The following is a 19124-nucleotide window of genomic DNA, read 5'->3' as shown; positions in this document are numbered from 1 at the left end:
CATCCTATCATCTCCATATCCCTTGCCTAGGGCCAGGGATCTTACTGGTATTTAATTATAGCCTACATTATCTGCCACTCTGAACATTAGATTATTAAATCTAATCATCTGAACATAGATTATTAAAAATAATCATCTATGTATCAACTGTCTCAGAATAAATACTGATGCTTTATTGCACAGCTGTGCTGTCGCTGAGGCTACCTGCTTTTAAAATATTCTCAGTAACGAAGAGGTAATGTATTTATGCACACGCAAAATTGTGAATGCAGTAAGTTGTTACATAAACTGTTACATAAATTACCTACCAATTGCATATAAATTTTCAGAGTCAAATTCCACCAACCACACGCTGAAGGAGTAGATCTCTTCAAGTTACCACGGTTATTCCTGATGGCAGGGACCACCCTGCGCAAGTGAAGGAGGCAGAATCTGGCCTTAAATTACACACTCAACACACATTTGTGATAGTAATATCGCAAATATTCAGAGATCTCTTGGCTCCTTCAACCTGTAACTGCAAATCAACTTGGAGACCCAAACCAAGTAAACCATCTATTTAAACAAAATGACTGCAATATAATAAATATTGATTTTGTAAACATTTTGCCGAGGTTAAAAGCTTTTCACAGAGATGGTCATTAGGCACATAACTCTGCTCCAGATCCCTGGTAAGCACATTTATTAATAGGTCATATATTACAGCGGAGTCTCAGGCAGTCTAAATCAGCACAGCCCCCCTGAACTCGACACTGCAGCACATGCTCTCTCACCAGGTGATGATGTTGGTCCTGTAAGTTTCATTATATTTAATTTAAATCAAATGTATTTTGGGGCAGGTACAAATAAAATGGATGTTTTCTTGGGTTCAGGAACCCAGCTGTGATGTACACTCTTCTGGAATGGCTTCACACCTGGTGGCTGCATAAATACAAACTCTATTTGTATGTTTTTGTTTTAAATGACACTAATTTTACTGTTTATAATATACAAGGTGATGAAAAACACACTCACTAGAAGGGAACTGTTCCATGACCTACCTGAAGACAACTCTGAATAAATCGCACTGCCTGGTACCCTTCAGACGGCCTCGGTGATCTCTGCTGGAACCCAGCAGCCCACATGCCGGGTGAGGAAAAGCTCCAGTATCCTGCCCTTCCAATCCCAGCCTCCTGATTAAATATCAGCTCAAATATAACTTATTTTCTGGCTAGCACCTTTCCTCCCATTTGACAATATGACTGCTCTCTGCAGTAGGGAATCACCACCAATTCAATGATAAAACCCCAAGGAGCCCTTACAAGACTGGGGGACGATGAAGCCCTCAGATGCCTGCTACTGACACAGACTTTATCTGCTGGGGAGGACCACTGCGGGCGGTTCAGATTACACGCCGGCCAGGTGCCATACGCTGGAGCTGGGCAACCATAAATAACCCTCCAGTTTTGCAAGAGTATGTAGGGCAATCATTGAGTTTCTGTCAACTCTCATCACATGCACAGAATGGAGATGGGACAAATCACTGCGGTCAATGGCGTTCGATGGCACGATCTGCACAAGGCCGTAGCTGTATCTTAAGGCTATCAAGTTCTGCACATGTTGCCATTCCAGACCCATCTGGCATCAAACTGCTCAACTGTCATAGACTCAGAATGGTTTGGGTTGGAAAGGACCTTTACAGGTCACCGAGTCCAAGCCCCGGCCATGAGCAGGGACATCTTCAACCCGATCAGGTCGCTCAGAGCCCCGTCCAGCCGGACCTGGAACGTTTCCAGGGATGGGGCATCTCCCACCTCGCTGGGCAACCTGGGCCAGGGTTTCACCACCCTCAGTGCAAAAAATTTCTTCCTTGTCTCTAGCCTGAATCTCCCCTCTTTTAGTTTAAAACCATTACCCCTTGGCCTATCACAACAGGCCCTGCTAAAAAGTCCGTCCCTCCCTCCCAGATCTCTCTGGGGCTACAGGCTGGTTTGTAAAACCCAAGACTCTTAGACCTGACATGACTCATGACAGCTGTAACAATTTACAGCTTTATTGAAGCCAGATCTGTGGCATATGGCAGGAAGGGCTTTTATCCTACCATGCACAGCCTGCTGCACTCATGACATAAATTATTCCCCCAACTTTCCTTTTGATGCATCACAAGATGAGCGGAGATGCCAAATGCTGAGTGCATGTGCTCCTGCAGAAAGATGATCTGTGCTAATTGCCACAAATGACCTTGCGCAGTGTCATCCTCCTGACATTGCCTCTGCCGAGTTGCAAACGATCCCAGGAACTGAAACAGCCCCATAAATGTATCCCACTTTTCCCACTCAGCAGAAGAAACATCACGTAATTGCAGGAGGTATTCCCCCAGGTCACACTCATGTTTGAAGCGGGCCGTGTACTCCCCTTGTTTCTAGAGGAGTCACAAGGAAAGGATCATGCTCAGGGAGGGAGACACACTTCAGTCAATGAATCTATGTTGATTTACTGCAGCTGAGAAATAGGGCAGGAGCCTGGGGTAACGAGCACCTGCTTATAAATCTGATCTCACTACCTCACTTCCAGTGCTTTCTGAGATCCTGAGCACAGCCAGACTTCGCTTCCCAGCAGGGCCCACTCTCAGGTGAAGATGACCATGCAGCTACCAGCGCCCAGACAGCCACAAAACCCTGGAAATCAAGCCTGTGAGGCATGAGCTCAAAGCCAGCTAAAGCACCACATGAACAGCTCCATGAGCTTTGGCATCTTCCCCCATGATAACCTACTCGTGCCAGTCTCATACCACCGAGAAGACGCAGCTTGCTTGTTCCTCCTCCTGCTGCATTGCACCGTGCTCTCGCTCACTATGGACTAAGAACTGCGCTACAGTTGAACAAAATATCTTTTTGCTGAACAGAAATGGGGTTGTTTCAAAACAAAATCCACCTGCATTGGTTCTCACAGCATACTGGAGCCAGCTGACTAAAATGGCTCTAGTTCAATCACAACGAGGGTTCAAATGAGGTCTCAGTCTCATCAGGTGGAGCTCCTTACGCTCCCTCCCTCCATTGCTAGGGGAAAGAGGCTTATTTCTCCTGAGAGCTGGAGAAATAAAGGAGAAATAAAGAAAGGAGTCAGACTTAGCCCTACTAAATAGCACTCCTCTGTCCCTGGATTCTCCCCAGCTGCTCTCCTTCTCCTGGGGAAGGAGAAAGCAGGTGAGACCACAGGATGGGATCCCACCTCCTTTCCCTTCCCTCCTCTCACCTTTCTCCCCTGCAACAGATGCATTCCTCCGGGCTTCACACAACGATGAGACATCCCAGCAGCAGAGCAGCATGGTGGCCTTCCTCTGGCACCGACCTACCGCTCACAGCTCCTCAAGGGATCACACGTCAGGCCAATCAGCCACATCTGGCACATCTGCCAAAAGCAAATACCTGGGGCACGGCAACACGAGCCAGAAACCCACTGCGACGGGCAGCTGGTCAGCTTGCAACTCGGCAGGGTCTGCGGAGCAGAGATGTGGGCAAGTCCCCTGAAATGGAGGACGGATCCTCCTTGGAGCTGCCTGCAGCGTGCCCTTCACCATCTGACAACCCGGCGCAGCGGTAGGAAATCAATAGAGAGCCTAACCATTGCCCAAGTCACAGACGGATCCACTGATCGGTCATCTGGTTCGTAGCTCTGGGAGCACAGCATGATACACGCAGTCGATACAATCAAATAACCTTCTTGCCCCTCGATCTGGGCTGTCATCTGCCATTAGCAGAGCAGAGGGGAAGGTGCAGCGCTCGGCTCCCCTCCGTCCTGCTGAGCAGCCAGAGGGCAAAATTTAAAATGACACAAACCCACAACTCTTTGTGGGTATAGGGGTTTTTTTTGTTTTTTTTTAAAGCCAACAACAAATTTTAACTGCTGTGCTCCGGGGGAGGTGAGAAATAATCTCATAGGTGAGAAACCGTGTCTACGCACTTGCTCTGATTCACCGAGCTGTGGGCTGATGGCGGCACAGACCGAAGCAAACGCCCTTTCAGGTCCTCATTTCCAGGGAATTCAACGTCAAGATGGAAGAAGCGTTGCTGCGGGATGGATACAGGACGCACTCGGCCATGTCTGAGCTGCAGAGCTGAGTGGGTTTTATGCAACAGAGCGACTTGAACCACCGCTGCTGCTCCTCATAGAAAAGACCCTCACAAAGAGCTGGCTGTAGATTAAAAATGGCATAAGAAAGAGGCAGTCGGCTGAACTACAAAGGAGCACCAATAAAATATACGTCGGGACAATCAGAGAGGCATTTTGATTGCTTCCTCAGGCAGCAAGACTAAGACTTTACTGGCTTTACCATGAAAGTCAAGGCTTGTTTTACACTTCTGTCTTGCACCCTGCCAAAGAAAGAGCGCTGTGTTCCCAGGAAACAGCAGCATCTGTCACTGAGCCAAGGGACAACGCCAGCTCTCACCCAGCATGCAGTTAATCCGACGCCGTTTGCACATCAAGGGCTCTCACCAGTTTACCATTTCAGACGCCCCAACTCAAGAAAGCATTTAAGTCATGCCCTTAAATCTCTGTGACTTCAATTGAAGACTGAGCATGTATGGAAGTGCTTTCCCAGGGAGGGAGGCTGATGCTCTCATTATGTCCTTGATGGGATTTCACCCAGCCCTGACAGCTACGAGACCCTCTGCGTCGTTGGAACTTCTCAGTACGTCTCCACGTGTAGCAGAAAGCGCTTGGTTATGAATTTGCTTTACACCGTGATCAGGTTGCTGGGCTGGAGGAAGGGAGCTGTGCTAAACGTACGCTTCTAAGAGGCAGCTTTGGACAAGCTAGGGCAGTCCGAGGCAGGGGAAAGGACAGACAGGGAGGCTAAGCAATTATTTGTCCAGGAGCACAAGGCAAATCCTCAGCAGCGAGAGCTGCCCTCCAGTCACAGCCACGAGCCCAGCCCTTCTTTTTCCAGCACCCTCAGGGAAATGCTGCCACAGTTCCCTTCCTCGCTGCAATGCAAACAGCCAGAGCCGCGCTTGCCAGCATCTTCCCACTCCTCCCCTGCTTCAGACTGAATCACCGGGTGCTTTGGGTAACACAGCCCAGCCCTGTCAGGAAGGAGAGCAAGGGAATGGTGGCTCTGACCCCAAAGCAGTACGTCTGTGTCTTGAAATCAATAAATACGCCTTGTAAGAAATGATCCATTTCAAAGCTCGCACACCCCCTTCCCCCAGCTTTGCATACTCCAACGGAGAGACTACGGCATAAAAATCAGAGAAACTTGTTTGGAAAAGGATGCTTTCCTAACAACCCCCTGGAGACAAAACCAGAGCTCTGAGCCTGTCTTACAGACAGAAAGGTCCTTCCCAAGCAGAAAAGCCACCAGCACAGCAAAGCCCCCAGCTAGCAAAGGGACAGAGGCCCTGGGCAGCCAGTGCACTGAGTGCTGGGCCAGGAGCAGCAGTTCTTTTCATCATCTACAGCTGATGCCTGCAAAGGTCAAGAGGTAAAGAGCAGGGAGGAGGAAAGTGGTGAAGTTAAAAGAATTAGTGAATTAATGCCTCTTGAATCAAGGGGCATTGGTTAGCTGGGAAGACAGAGGGATTTCATCAGAGAAGAGCCCAAGAGCTGCAGGTGGAAAGCAGCTGCGTTTCCACAGCACAGGCTCCAACAAGTGATGCTACGGATGCATTATGCACCCTTGAGCTGAAAGCACAACCATAAGCCGTCATTAATTCACAGACACTAAACAATCCTGCCGCAGGGCATCGCGACAAGAGAAGGGAACTGACGGCGCAAATCCAGAAGTACCAGCCAGGGGCAAGGGAAAAACGGAACTAAATGCAAGGGTCCGACCCCCAAAAAAAGAAAGAAAAGGGATCACTGGGTGAAAGATGTGCCACAGTTCCAGGGTTCATGCAAATAATTTAAGTGATATTTGCCCAGGTGTTTAGGCATTACGCCTCCTCTCCAAGCTGGAAGCAGCAGCCCAAGCAGAAGCACCCAGGCTGGGATCTCCGCATGAGGCTTTCCAAGTTGCAAACACGATCTTCCACTCAAATGGCTCGGTGCTGCTGCATCACTGGAGCCGTGCTCATTTACACCAGCTGCGGATCCGACCCCGTGCTGATGGGCAATGGCAACCGTGGCTCCAGCCCTCAGCACTTCAGGCAACAAACATGCATGCCTTATTAACGTCCAGTTCCCATCCTTTTTTTAAATCCATCGACTAATATAAGGTTCGTGAAGGGCTAACTAACACTGATGGGAAATCCCTCAACTGTTAGATCCCTTCCAGAGCGCTTTCTGGTGTGTTACAGAACTGAGCGTGCACCTATTAACACCCCTGTATTTCTGTAATGCGGGGAATTTAACGGCTAATCAAACGCAAAAAACATAACCCAAAAGCTAGTCCATGCTACGCCTACTGGGTCATAGTTTGGTATCACCTCCCACAGTCAAGGACCTCTCTGCTCTCTTGCTACAGACAGATGTTGGCTCATGAAAATTTCAAAATGAACTTGGTCTTATTCTTTCTAGCTAGAAATTCTGCTCTTATCAGAAAAAGTTGAGCCTCCACTGAGCTTTTCCAGCCAGCTCCAGGTCAGGCTGTCCCCAAATGCTGCATCCAATTCTGAAGGCAAAACGCGAGTTAGTTCAGACAGCCAACAAAATTTTCCTTTGAATAGGAAAGCTGAATCCTTTGACAGGCTGTTCTCAGCTCTGGTCTCTTTTGCATTATAAACTGACATATCTCCTTTTCACACTCATCAGCGAGATGCCATTGGTATGGGTGAGAGTTGGGCCCAATTTCTATATATGTATGTCTCATACAACATATGTCTCCATACAGATGTCTCCCCAGTGGGACCCTCATCCAGTAAGCCAGCGCTTAACAGCAGTCCCAGCGCACCAGTCTACCAAACCATCCTACTTGCACAGTCTTTTCAGTTAGAACTTGAACGGTCCATGAAAATTTGAGAAACTTTCATCCAGAGAGCTTTCGTACCACTGCTTTACTCTTCACAGTAACTGGGCTTCTAATGCACCAGCCTCTGCCTCTCCTTCTAGGACGCTACCTGAGCTAGGGTCACCAGAGATTTATACCATGAGCTCTCTTTGGCTTATGTGCTTGCTCTAAATAGATAATTATCCAATTCATCCCAGTAGGACTATCTGAATGAACATGGAATGAGCTGGCTTATTTATAAGCCAATTTAACAGGTAAAATGCATACCACAGCCACACAGAATGCCTCCTCCCAAAAATAAAGCAGGGAACAAGGCTGTCAAAAGAGCAGTTTTGAGAATTGGGGAGTTGTAAAAATTCAACTGTCTTTTTTTTTAATTATTCTTTGATACAGCTGGGAAGAGCACATGCAATTCGAAAGCACTCTGCTTTAAATGAATATGTATGTGAATCATGCAAGTTAATCAAGGGATACAGAAAATGCCTTCAAACTTTAGGAAAGACAATGAAAATATCTCCAAATGGTAGGTGCTGGATCTGTAGAAAGTACACTGCAAGAATCCTTAAGAGGATTTTGTGGTCATATGTGAACAGGTTCTGGCAAGTGACACCAAGCAAAATTTTCCCTCTAAAAACCTCAACTTTGGGGTGCTAGTTTATTTAGAGGAGTGGAATAAGCAATGCAGAGCAGCCCCGTAAGCCTCTTGAGAACGTGTTCCCAACCAAGATCCACCCTGCACTGCTGTCAGCTCTCCGAGTGCATCTTGTGAAACCTGGTAAATAAACAGCAATGCCTTTTTCTCGCTTTCATGTCATTTACTTAACACCAGGTGCAGTGTTTGCTCTGCTTGCTAATTCTCCTGGTTTTTCAGGCTAGGGATGCGGTGACAGGAGAATCTCTGGGTGACACACTGAGACCTGCTGCAATTTCCACGAAAGAGAGACAAGAATTAGTCCACGGGCTGATTTTTCCCCCATCTCAGCTGCAGTGCTCCTGACTTGCGCCACAGTAAACACAGCAAGAAGTTATCGAGCCAGTGGGATCCTTCATTGATGAAGTGGCCAAGAGAAGAAAAAAAAAAAAAAATCAGATACAACTGTGTGGGGAGAATGGAAAAGGTTTGATATTTACAGAGCACAGGAACCTTCTGGATGAAGATAGATCCCACCAGACACCAGTCTGCACGCCAAGATGCTTAAAAGCCTTTGGAGTGCCTGAGCACAGATGGTGCAGCACAGCATCGCCCTGTCAGGTCGGTGTATTTTTGGACTTCCCACTGGAACTGATGAAGCTGCAGTGATTTACACCCGCTGTGAGACGGCCCTGGGCCCACTTCCATTTGCAAATAACTAAGAGGACATCTCCTGGCATCAAGTGCCACAGGGGGTCCAAGAATGCCTGGTAGGACTTGCTGTACTGCATTATCTTTGATTAACGTGATATTTGTGGTTGCTCCTTACCCTGTTAACTGCAGTAAGTGCAGAGGAAAGAGCCACCTGACAAAGTTTTTTTCCTAAATAAATTAATAGAAGGTGGCAGCATCACCTCCAGATCCCGGACAGACAGAAGCTGGTGTAAATCCTCAGTGACATTTCTTTGCTTTTTTCTGACTTCAAAGCATCTCAGCCTGTTTGCCACTCTCAGGATTTGGCCACAGAAAATGGAGCAATGGGGAAGGCTGTTTGGCATTGCTAGAGAAGGACAGGAGAGACCCTGCCGCTGCAGATGGCAGGTGACGGAGCAAGCGCGGTGGGATTCGGGGAAGGCCATCAAACCAAGGCTTGGGAAAGTGCATTGCTTGCAACAGGAAAAGATTAAGGATTCTCACTGCTTCTGTTTTAGCAGCAAATATTTTACTTTGCAAGTGCAAACAGATCGTTGTCATACAACAGCTCCCTGGATACTTCCCACAGGCGCTGTGGGCTACAGGAATTCCCATGGACCCAACAGCAGTACGTTCACAATGTCTCAAGAAAGCGACCTCCCACAAAAGTTTCTCTGGCAGCTAACACAGAGGCCCAGCCAAGTAAGCTAAAGAATAACGCTGTCTGCCTGTCTCCCCCGGGGAAGAAACCAAGAGGCACCAGTGGTGTTTTCCACCCCCTAGTTCATCCCAGATGTGCAAACCAACTGGAACAAAGTCATGCCTAGTGTACCTAGGATTTTTGATTCTTAAAAGAAAAGCTCCCCCCGCATCCCTCATCCCATCTGTGCTGGTGACAGTCTGGATGAGCCAAGGTCTAGAGAGTACCTCTGCTAATTAGCCTCTGACTGCTAACAATCATTACAGCTGATTCAACACAGTCCGTAACCTCAGTTTACAGGGTTGGTCTCTACCGCAATCTGTGCAGAGATGCTGCAGGGGTTTGCAATCAGAGGACAGTTTGTGTCTTCAGCCTGGGCAATCCCATCCCGGGCAGTTAAATCCCACGTACAAGTATAACTGAGAGCTTGCACTGAAGTCAAGACCTGTTTCTGCTTCACTGCAAGAGGAAGCGGACAGGCTGCCTAACCTGCTCCCCTTTCAATGTCAAGGCAAAGCAGACAGTGGTCCCACCCCAGAGTCTTGGTTTAAGACAAAAGGAACGTGAAAGAGGTGCTAGTGGAGAAAAGAAGCAGAGCCCCATGAGGCCCTGTAAAGAAAACCCACGATCCCAACCCAAAGCAGAGGGAAGCTTCTTGCTTGACTGCCCAAAAAGAGAGCAGAAGCTTGCATCACCGTTCACCATGGGACCGCTGACCTCTTCAGCCTCTTCCTGCGCTTGGTAAATCCAGGTTCACGTTCGCTGCAGTGGGGTACCGACCTCAAAGACAAAAGCAGCCTCTGGCAGGCACGACCCACCCCAGGGAGGGTGTCCAGCCACGGGGCAAGAAGTACCAGGGACTCTGCAGAGGATAGCCAGATATAACAGCGCTGGGCAACAACCCGACACCCAGAAAGCTTTCAAACCTGCTTAAAATCTACTACCAGAAACCATGAACTTCTGGGAGACCTTTCCAACGTGCGTCGGCAAGGGTAAAATGTTTTTAAGACAGAGCTTGATCAACTGATGGATGGCATTTCAGGGCTGTCAGAGATAGCTGGGGACTGGACCGCGTGACCCTGGAGGTCCCTTCCAGTCCGTTTGTATACGTATCTATCTGTCTATATATAAAAACCGCTAGCAAGCTGCTGAGCCTGCACTCACCACACACTTCCCAGCAAAAGCAAGAGGGACTTGAATGCGCAAAGAATGAATGATTCAGCTCCATCTTGTGTTTCTGCTTTTGACATGCCAAGCAGCACTCCAGCTTGTCAGGATAAAATCCAGACAGCTGCAATATATGTACAAAACTGGGACAATTCAGATTAAAACCCCATTTTCCTCTATGTTTCTCTGAATATTTACCCCTGTCCCAACAGCTGTCCTGAAAGGAAGAGAGGAAGAGAGAGGATTTCCCATGATTTGTGTCCGGCTTAGAAATCCTCGCTCCCTCAATTATGTTTGATTGTGCCTCAGCACAGATTATTTTGAAACGATCATCTGCGAGAACCACACAATCAGCGCTCTGTCAGAGGAAAGCAAAAATGGGGGCAGTTCCCGAAGAGGTCTGTAAAAAGCCCTTTCCTCTCCTTTCCAAAGCGAAGCATGCTGCACTTAACAGCAATTGCCTAGGGCCCAGCAATCACGTACTGACGCGTGAATGCTGCTTTCAAGAACAACAGCTCACCACGGCACTCTCGGGTCATCGCAGACTGCAGCGAGAATCACAGTCTCCTCAGGTCAGAAATTAAGAGCGCAGACGTAAACCAAAGAACACTTTGCACTGAGCGGTGTTGTAATCGTGGAGAGGTCAAGAGCTGACGTCTCTGTCCTTTCCTACGAGCTGTAGGTACTCGTTACAACCACTCAACGCAGCGAAAAGATCAGGCAAAAAGGGACAGTCGCCCTTTCAGCGAGCTTGTCTTATTGCCAAAGGCCTGTCCCCTCAAAAAATGACACCCAGATACTTCTGCAGGAGGTTTACCGGCTCAAATCCGCAGGTGGTTTGGTTCCTAATGCCCAGTCCCAACCAAGATCAAGCTTGAAATGTCAATAGCCTCTCCCCTTGATTCAGTGACACAGCACCTCAGGGAATGCTTCTGAAATCACCCCTTCAATTATACCGTGCTGCCACAACTGACTCTTTTTCCTCCCCTAACGAGCAAACATCAGGAAATAGCAGCAAACCCCTGCACCGTCATACCAGAAAAGCCATTTTGACTACCTGCAGAAACACAGGCTCACTCAAGGCAGGTGTGACTTCACTTTCTGATTTCCAAAAATCTGAGAGAAATTGCATGAAAATCATCATTTCAAATGCCATTACAGTTCCATGTCTGTTAGCTACATCAATGAAATACTGCCTTGCTAAAGCTCTCCCCTGTGAAAAGGTATTTGGAAAGAAAAGCTAAGTACTCAAGGAAGAATAAGCTGTCCTAATCAAGAGTGCAAGGATTGAACCTGAAGTATCCGAGTACTTGCACATGAAGTTGTCCAGCCACTCATGCGTGTATCTAAGTAAGTGCCTTGCTGCACCTGAATCAGAGCAGGAAGGTGAAGCCAAAACCTTGTGAAAAGGCCTGGTACCCATTAGATTTCTGGACCCGGCTCCACTCCTGCTCTGTGTGAGCACACACCCAACAGGTTCATCCTCCACCAAGAGCTGGGCCAGGAGGACCAGACTCTGGAGAACAGGCTGCTCTCGCACAGCGAGCACTTACTGGGCTTCATAACAGGCAAGAGGAGCAAGGTGCTCACAGCGTCCTACAGCTTATGCCACGCCAACACGCTGGCGAAGAAGAGCTCCCGCGCTCCTGTGAGCAGGTCAGCTGTTACCTGTGCCATCCTGCACACCGACAGCCCGACGCCAGTTGGGAGCAGTGACTGCACCCCACGTGTAAGGACAACGGCATGGGGCACCAAAACTGCTCTGGCACACGGGCTTCGTCTTTGTAAGAGTACAGAAAGGCTGTGGAGGAGGTGTTCCTGCTCCCAGTAAAAGCCCTTTCCAGCAGCAACAGGCACCACCGTACCCTTTCCTCCCACACCGCAACATAACGTGGTTACCCTCTTACGAACTGTCATGACAAGCGATGGCGGGTCCCTGCATGCATCCACTGACCCAACATGGGGCACAGAGCTGCAGCCCAGCAGCCTGCGTCCTCCACGGAGCCCCATGCCACCACGCAGCCTGCCAAAGCACGACAGGGACGTTCCTGGAAAGCGATCCAGCTGAGCACCTTTTGGCAGGGGTGTCACGCACCTCCCGATCTCCTCGTCACAGGTTCCCCCACTTGCTCCTGCCAGCACCGATTTGCCGGAGCGGGGGACAATTATTTCAGTGTTCATCCGAGGAGTGACACCAATCCCCTTGCGCCCTGTCCACCCGCGTCCCAGTCACTTCTGCCCCAGCTCCCTGGGCGAGGGGGTCACTGGTGCGAGGAGGGAGAGAGGCAGCGGGGTGGATGGAGTTGAGCTGAAGCTCATGACAGCCCACGTCCCTGCCTGAAGCGCTGGGACCCTCTCCTCCAGCGAGGACGCGTGTGGGAGTGAGCGTGCCGAAGAGGAGCTGATCAGTATTCAGCGAAAGGCTTCACTACCGCGCTGCCCGCTCCCGTCCCTCCTCCTCCCCGTGACTCGGTGTGCGGGAGGAGGCAGTAGCCCTTCCTCAGCAGCACCCCATGGCACCCCGCTGCCACGTCCCCGTCCTCCCCCGCGGCAGATTTCACGCCTCCCTCCTCGCGAAAGCATCGCTCCCCGTTGCTTTTCCAGCTCCGCGGCGCAGGTGTCCCCAATCCACCCCCAGGCCATCACCCGCGGGCCCTGCCGGCTCCTTTGGCAGAACCTCAGCTCGCGGGGGCCAGCCAGCACAATTTGGGGGCCCACAGGGAGCATCATCTGCCCGATGCCAGCCTCCCCGTGCCGGGGGGCAACTCTCCTCCCAAGCAAGGGTGCCAAGGGCAGCCCCAGCGCGGGCGAGGGCGGGTGGCGATGCTCCCACCCTGCCAGCTGGGGAAAGGTGGGCCGTGCGGGGCAAGGTGTGTCGGACAGGCGGCCCTCCACGGCCACCTCCCAACCGCGGGGCTCGGCCGGGGCTGCTGGCGGAGGCCGCCCCGGGGCCGGGGCTCACCTTGTGGAGCTTCCACATGGCGCCTAGCGCCTTGACTTCGTGGCTGGAGTGCTTGCCCTCCTCCAGGCACTGGTAGCAGACGGGGCTCTTGCACTGCACGCAGTACATGCTGTGGTTCTCCAGCTCGTGGTCGGTGCAGGTGGAGATCTTCCGCGGGCTGAGGCGGCGGCTGACGCGACCCTGGGCCGGCGGGACCAGGCGGTGCTTGGCCAGCGGCCCCCGCGGCGGGTGGCAGCGCAGGCGGCAGGGATCGCAGTAGAAGACGTCGCACTGCTCGCACATGACGGCCGCCTCCTTGGGCGCCTTCTCGCAGAGCTGGCAGCGCAGGGCCGCCGCCCTGCCCTGCTGGTAGCGGTCGATGACGCCCTCCAGCAGGCGGTTGCGGGGGAAGCCCCGCAAGCCGCGCTCGTCCAGCACCAGGCTGCGGTGGCACTGCGGGCAGGTGAGGCAGGCGTTGCGCGGCGGCGGCGGCGGCGCCAGGGCGGCGGGGGGCGGCGGGGCGGCCGGCGGGAAGACGCGGACGCCGTTGGGGGACTTCTGGCAGGGGGTGGTGGGAGCGCTGGCGAAGCCGCCGTAGGAGCCGTAGCCGCTGTCCGCCTCGCTGTACAGGCTCATCTTATCCAGGTCCAGGTAGTCGTAGTCGGAGACGGCCGAGCCCGAGGCGCGGCGGCTCTGCGGCGACTCCGACTCCGGGGTCTGCACCAGGATGTTGCGGGCGCACGCCTGGCACAGGTTGTGCGAGCAGGGCAGGATGATGGGCTCCCGGTAAAAGGAGCCGCACACCGGGCATTTCAGCTCCTCTTCCATCTCTTCCATAGGGGAGGGAGGGCGGCGGCGCGGCGCCGGCAGCGGCCGCGGCAGAGCGAGAGGAGCCACCCGCACCGCACCGCGCCTCGGCGCCGACTGCCGCCCGCCCGCCGCCCGCCCGCCGCGCGCTCCGCCCCGCCCCGCCCCGCGCCTCGCCATTGGCCTGCCGCCGACGGGGAGGCGGGCTGCGCGTTGCGATTGGCTCTGCCGCCTGCCCGTCCGCCCTCCCGTCCGCCCGCCGGCCGCGCTGCGGGGGTCTCTCCTCAGGGCTGCGGTGCGGAGCGGCGGAGCGGCGGGTCGGGTGCCCGGGCTGGGGCCTGCCCGCGGGGCTTGCCCCGGCTGCCCCCGCCTCGGCTCTGCCCCCGCGCCCAGCGGGAGCGCCCCGACCGCCACGGGCTTCTCGCCTTCCTTGCGGGCAGCCCGTGGTGCCTGCAGCAGCCTGCCCCAAGCCCCGGGGGTGCCCCCCAAGATGGCGGCCTCCCTCGGGCCCCTACGCTGCGGTGTCCCCAGGCCCGCAGGCTGGCCGGCGAGGGGCTTCAGGGGCCTCGCTGCCGGCAGCGGGAGGGCCAGCAGCGTCCCGCTGTGTGCTGCTGGCGTGTCAGGACCGTGTGTTGGATCACCGCAGCGAGAGTCATGTCCCAGCCCTCAGGCGTACTGCGGTGGTCTGCTCAGCCTGAGGGGAAAGGGACCTGGGCTCCTTGCAGAAGAGCCCCATGAGTTCGATGGCCGCAGGATGGTTTGCAGCCTCTCTCCTCTTTGGTTTTTAAGGGGACCCAGCGGGTTAGGCTCCGCTGTGGGGGGCTTGGCGGGGCTGCAGGGGGCTGAGCCCCGGGGCCCTGCCTGCATGGTGGCAGCAATGCTGTGAAGGGCAATGGAGTGAGAAGGAGCCCTGCATCCAGGCAGAGCAAGAGCGTCTTTGGGGGGAAGTTTTGCAGAGGACAGGGCACGTGTGCGATGTGGGGGGCTCTTGGGGCTCCTGCAGTTTCCCCTTTGACAGCACAAGTTGACTTTCAGACCTGGGAGAGCGGGAGGCAAGCAATCTACTGAGGGACTGTGTCATGAGGCTGTAGTAATAATTATTAGAATAGCCACACATATCTAATAAATGCAACGCGCTCAATAATCCTATAGCTTTCTATTAATCATACCAGTAAGGTGACTGCCTTGATACACAGGCTTGCACGAGCAAAGGGGGTGCAGGCTGGCTTGCGTGGGCTGGTGTGCTGCGGTCCCTGAGCCTGGCCCTGGGACGGCCCCGTGGGGTGCTGCTCTGCCACTGGAGAGCGGGGAGGGGGCCTGGTGGGTCTCCTGCAGCTGGCTTGTCAAGGGTGCTTAACTCTGAAGGTCGTCTAAGGTCTTTAAAATACCCTGGCAATGTGCAGTGTGGCATAGTGGTTCCTTTCAGGCAGTGGAAAAATAAGATTAACTTGGAATGTCTCTGTATTATCTCCTGTTTCCGTCTCGCTGTGGACACATTTGGGGCTGCCTGTTAGCGCAGTTGCTCTCTGCCTCCTGTGACGGTGCCTTTGGACCTCTCTTGGGAGAGGAGGCATGACGTGAGAAGCACGGTATGGGAGCTTGAGGGCAGAGAGTCCAGCCTGGAGCTTGAAATTGGAGCTCGAAATTGGAGCTCAGAGGGGCTGCAGAGTCTCTGCGAAGGTGAGGGGCTGAAGAAGGTTGGCTTCTGATCCTGTATGTGGGGCCCTTACCACCATCCACAGGCAGTTTCTAAGGGTGCGGGGAGACTGGCTTCAGGATCCTGATGCTCAACAGCTAAGCCATGGGGTGACGCAGGGGGATTGGTAGCAAAGGTGGGGAAACTGAGGCAGGGTCGCAGCAACTCCCTGGTAAACATGAGAGGGTGAGGGCTGGATGCTGACAGGCCCCTGTGACTGAGGGTTTGGCCAGTTCAGGGCTAAGACCTGAGCTTAGCTGGAGCTCCGGGACCCTGGGCAGAGGGGTGGGGGAGCCCCCAGTGAGGCTCGTCAGCGCAATTAAGTGCCCTCAGAGCCCTGACACAGTGTGTGATGGTCCCCACTGTTGGGGATGATCTCACAGCATCCAGGAGAGGCAGTGATCTGCTTGGCGCTGGAAATGTCCAGACAAAATGGGACAGTCACCGCTGCTCTTTCCTCTGGCTGCTTGTACGTGCACATCCAGAGTGCTGGGACCTGGTACGGATCCCACTACCCCAGAAATCAAGGTTATTTTCTGAAATAGTTCAAGCCACATAGTGCACTTGTCACCAGGCTTGGGTGCACCCATTTCCATAGTGGGGAGATGACAGAAGTACTGGGGGGCACCCCGGGGCTGTCCGTCTCCTACTCGAGGATTGTATGCCCCCGACACAGGGCTACCTACCCCTTCTTGAGGAGCCGTTTGTTGGCCGCTGTCGCTGAGCCGTGCTGTTCCCCTGAGTCTCGGGCCGGTTAAAGGGATATGGTGTGAGCGGCCATGGCGGCAGGGACCTATTGCCGGCTGCTGAGTTCATCCCTCTGCGGGGACACAGGTGCCTCCGCAGCCCGGGACCGCTGAGCCTGAGCTGTGGTGTTGCGTGGGCGAGCACAGGGATGGATAGCAGGGGAGCGGAGGAGCGGGATCCCGCTGGAGAAGAGCATCACTCCCAGCACGCCTGCCCGTTAGCCAACAGCTGGGGTGGGTACTGCAGAGATTGCAGTGGGATTTATCAGATTTAGCCTTGGAAGGCCCAGTCCTTCACAGGCACAGCTTCGGGCGAGGGCACCGAGAGGCTCTTTCCATCCCCTCGTGGGTTCGTGCAGTTCCCGGGATGCAGCGAGCAGGTACAATTCCAAGCTCCCACATTGGTATTCAGAAGGGGGAGAAGCCCAAGAGCTGAGATGCACAAGGAAGGCACCGCCATTTCTCAGCCTGATAAGGAGGGACAAGTGATAAGGAGAAAAGGACTTTCCGAGTGTGTGTCTCTCCTGCTCTGTGCCGGGGTGAGAGCAGGCGTGCTTTGTACTTTCCTTTCTGCTTCTCCAGGCTCCTGCTGGCTCCATATCGACCACCGGCACTGTGGCTTCCCCTGAACTCTGTGGAGCGTTCCTCATTTGCTCCCTTTTGGTGTCTGCTGGGAGTTGGTCATTTTTTTCCTGCTCTCATTCCTCTAACTGCCCTTTTGCTGAAGTAAACCCATCATTCCTTGTTTGCTCTGCCTCTTGTTTCCCGTGGCCGTTTTTCACTCTGGCAGGCTATATGATGCCATTTCTGCTGTAGTGATATGCTGATCATGTAAACAGGCAGAAAGAGGAAAAAGCCCTCCAAAGAGGAATGCAGCCAGTGCATTTGGAAGCAACTCTTGGTCATAAACATTTAGCTGTTTTCTTTTTGGCACAGCAGCTTATGCCTTCACTTTCATCTCAGCAAGAGGCAAGCATCCCCGTGCTCTGGCTGCGTATTATTTACAACTGTCAGACTTGTTACTGCCCCAAGAACTGTGCAGCGTGCAGCTATGGACCTGCAATAATTACTTGACCCAGCTTCAGCATTCATTTGTCTAATGTCGCTGTGATCAGCGATTACAAGTTAAAGGATCGAGAAGTCATCTTGTTCTAAGCTGGCTCTTGCTTTTCTCATGTGCCTCTTGCCAGGAGCCTCAGCTTTAGAAGCGGCCCCGGCTCCCGCTGCGGGAACGGTGCAGCTGCGTTTCTCTTGCAACCAGCCTCTGCTCTGGGGGATGCAGAAGACACCGCTGGGCTGAGAGAAATTAAAGTCGTTGGGACTCTGTGTAAGCGCTGTTGCATCCCCTTGGTGATTCCTAATAACAAGAAGGACCGTTATCATGAACATCAGTTGCCGGCTCCTGGCCACTCCTCTCTGCGCCCCGCCAGCCTGCAGGTGTGTTTGCTTTGTCTGCTGGAAAAGCAGATTAGAAATCAGGATCAAGCTTGGAGATACCAACAGGAGCGAGATGGGGCGGTGGGCGATGCTGTTTGAATTGTATGTGGGGTGTTACCCCCCAAAAAGATCGCAACACCACTGCGGTTCTGTTAAACTGATTGGAAAACCACAGTAATTGGAGTGTGACATAAGGGGAGGAGGTGGCCCATGGTGTCAGGACCTGCTCCCACATCCCCTTCCAACCTCCACCCCAGCCACCTCCTTTGGCTCCTGGTGCCCATCAGCTGCATCCCCGAGACATTCCTTGTCTTGAGAAATAAGAATATGAGGAGAGAGGAGACGGGCAGATGTCAGGAGGGCCACAAGGGACCATGAGTCAAGAGAGGAAAAGGGATGGAGAGCATGAGAGCGCCTAGTCCCTCCAGTTCCCTGGCAGGATGGAGGTAAGGGTTGGGGTAACGACCAGGACCTGCCTGGAGCTGGGAGCTGGAGGGAGAAATCAAGTGTCACATTCTGGATTTATCTTGGGGAAGGGAAAATCTTCATCACAAACCTGGTCAAAACGTCCGAACCTCTGCATTTTTCCATGGAAATTCTGCAGTATTGCGTTTCGTGAAATCCCCGTGGAGGAAGCTGTTGGTGATGGTGACAGAAAGGTGGAGACAGAAAGGCCCTGGGCCCACCCCAGCGGGACCTGCGGGGGATGCCGGGCTCCTGGGCAGGGGGAGCGCTCCATGGCAGGACACTGCAGGCACAGAGGGCTGGGAATCCTGCTTGGGAGGCAGGGCTGTTTCTTCCATTTTAACAACTAAATATTTTCTTCTTGTTAATATGACCTTGATGACAAATAACCTAAACTTCACTTGCTTTGGGCAACAGTGATTTCTTAAACTTCCACTGCTTTATATTTATGCATGTGCATGTGCAAACACACGTCCACCACAATTTTTTCTGCCGAGATCCCCACCAGCAAAAGGATTACAGGACAGAAGGAAGGCGGGACTCGGGAAATCAATAGCATTCACATCTTAGGCTGTAGCGAGGAGCAGTGGGACACGAAGCTGAAGGCTGTCTGTCGCTAATTAATCTGCCAGCATCATCCCTGCGATGCCGATCGATCTCCATCCACCAGGGCAGAGAGGGAGCCCGCCTGGATCTCCCCATGGGTGGGTTGCCGGCAGGGCCTCAGGAAGGTGATAGATTGTTGGGCTCCCACCTTCACTCCCCGGTACCGCACAGGGTCCTCGGGTCCAGGGTGGGATTTCAAGGGGAGAGGTGGTCTGGGCAGACAAAAGCGTGCCAGCCCACAGGTGCGTGTGTGCAGGTAACGGGTAGCTGGCAGGGTGAGTGTGGGTTGATTTATGAGGCCCTGAGC

At 53.0% G+C, this 19124-nt stretch overlaps 1 protein-coding gene across 6 annotated transcripts in view; it reads right to left on the bottom strand.

Moving 5' to 3' along the window:
* Nucleotides 1-13968, bottom strand: part of TRIM9 (tripartite motif containing 9) — a 69939-nt gene extending 55971 nt beyond the window's left edge. For all 6 annotated transcript variants that reach the window (XM_072865642.1, XM_072865644.1, XM_072865639.1 and 3 more), the window contains exon 1: nt 13082-13968. In XM_072865642.1, coding sequence (XP_072721743.1) covers nt 13082-13897 — 816 coding nt within the window. In that variant the 5' untranslated portion in view covers nt 13898-13968. The remainder of the gene's footprint in view (nt 1-13081) is intronic.
* Nucleotides 13969-19124: the final 5156 nt, after the last annotated feature.

Source organism: Ciconia boyciana, chromosome 6 (assembly GCF_034638445.1).
Source record: "Ciconia boyciana chromosome 6, ASM3463844v1, whole genome shotgun sequence".
NCBI lineage: Eukaryota > Metazoa > Chordata > Aves > Ciconiiformes > Ciconiidae > Ciconia > Ciconia boyciana.
The sequence above is the reverse complement of the archived record's forward strand: the minus strand, read 5'-3'. Positions and strand labels throughout refer to the sequence as shown.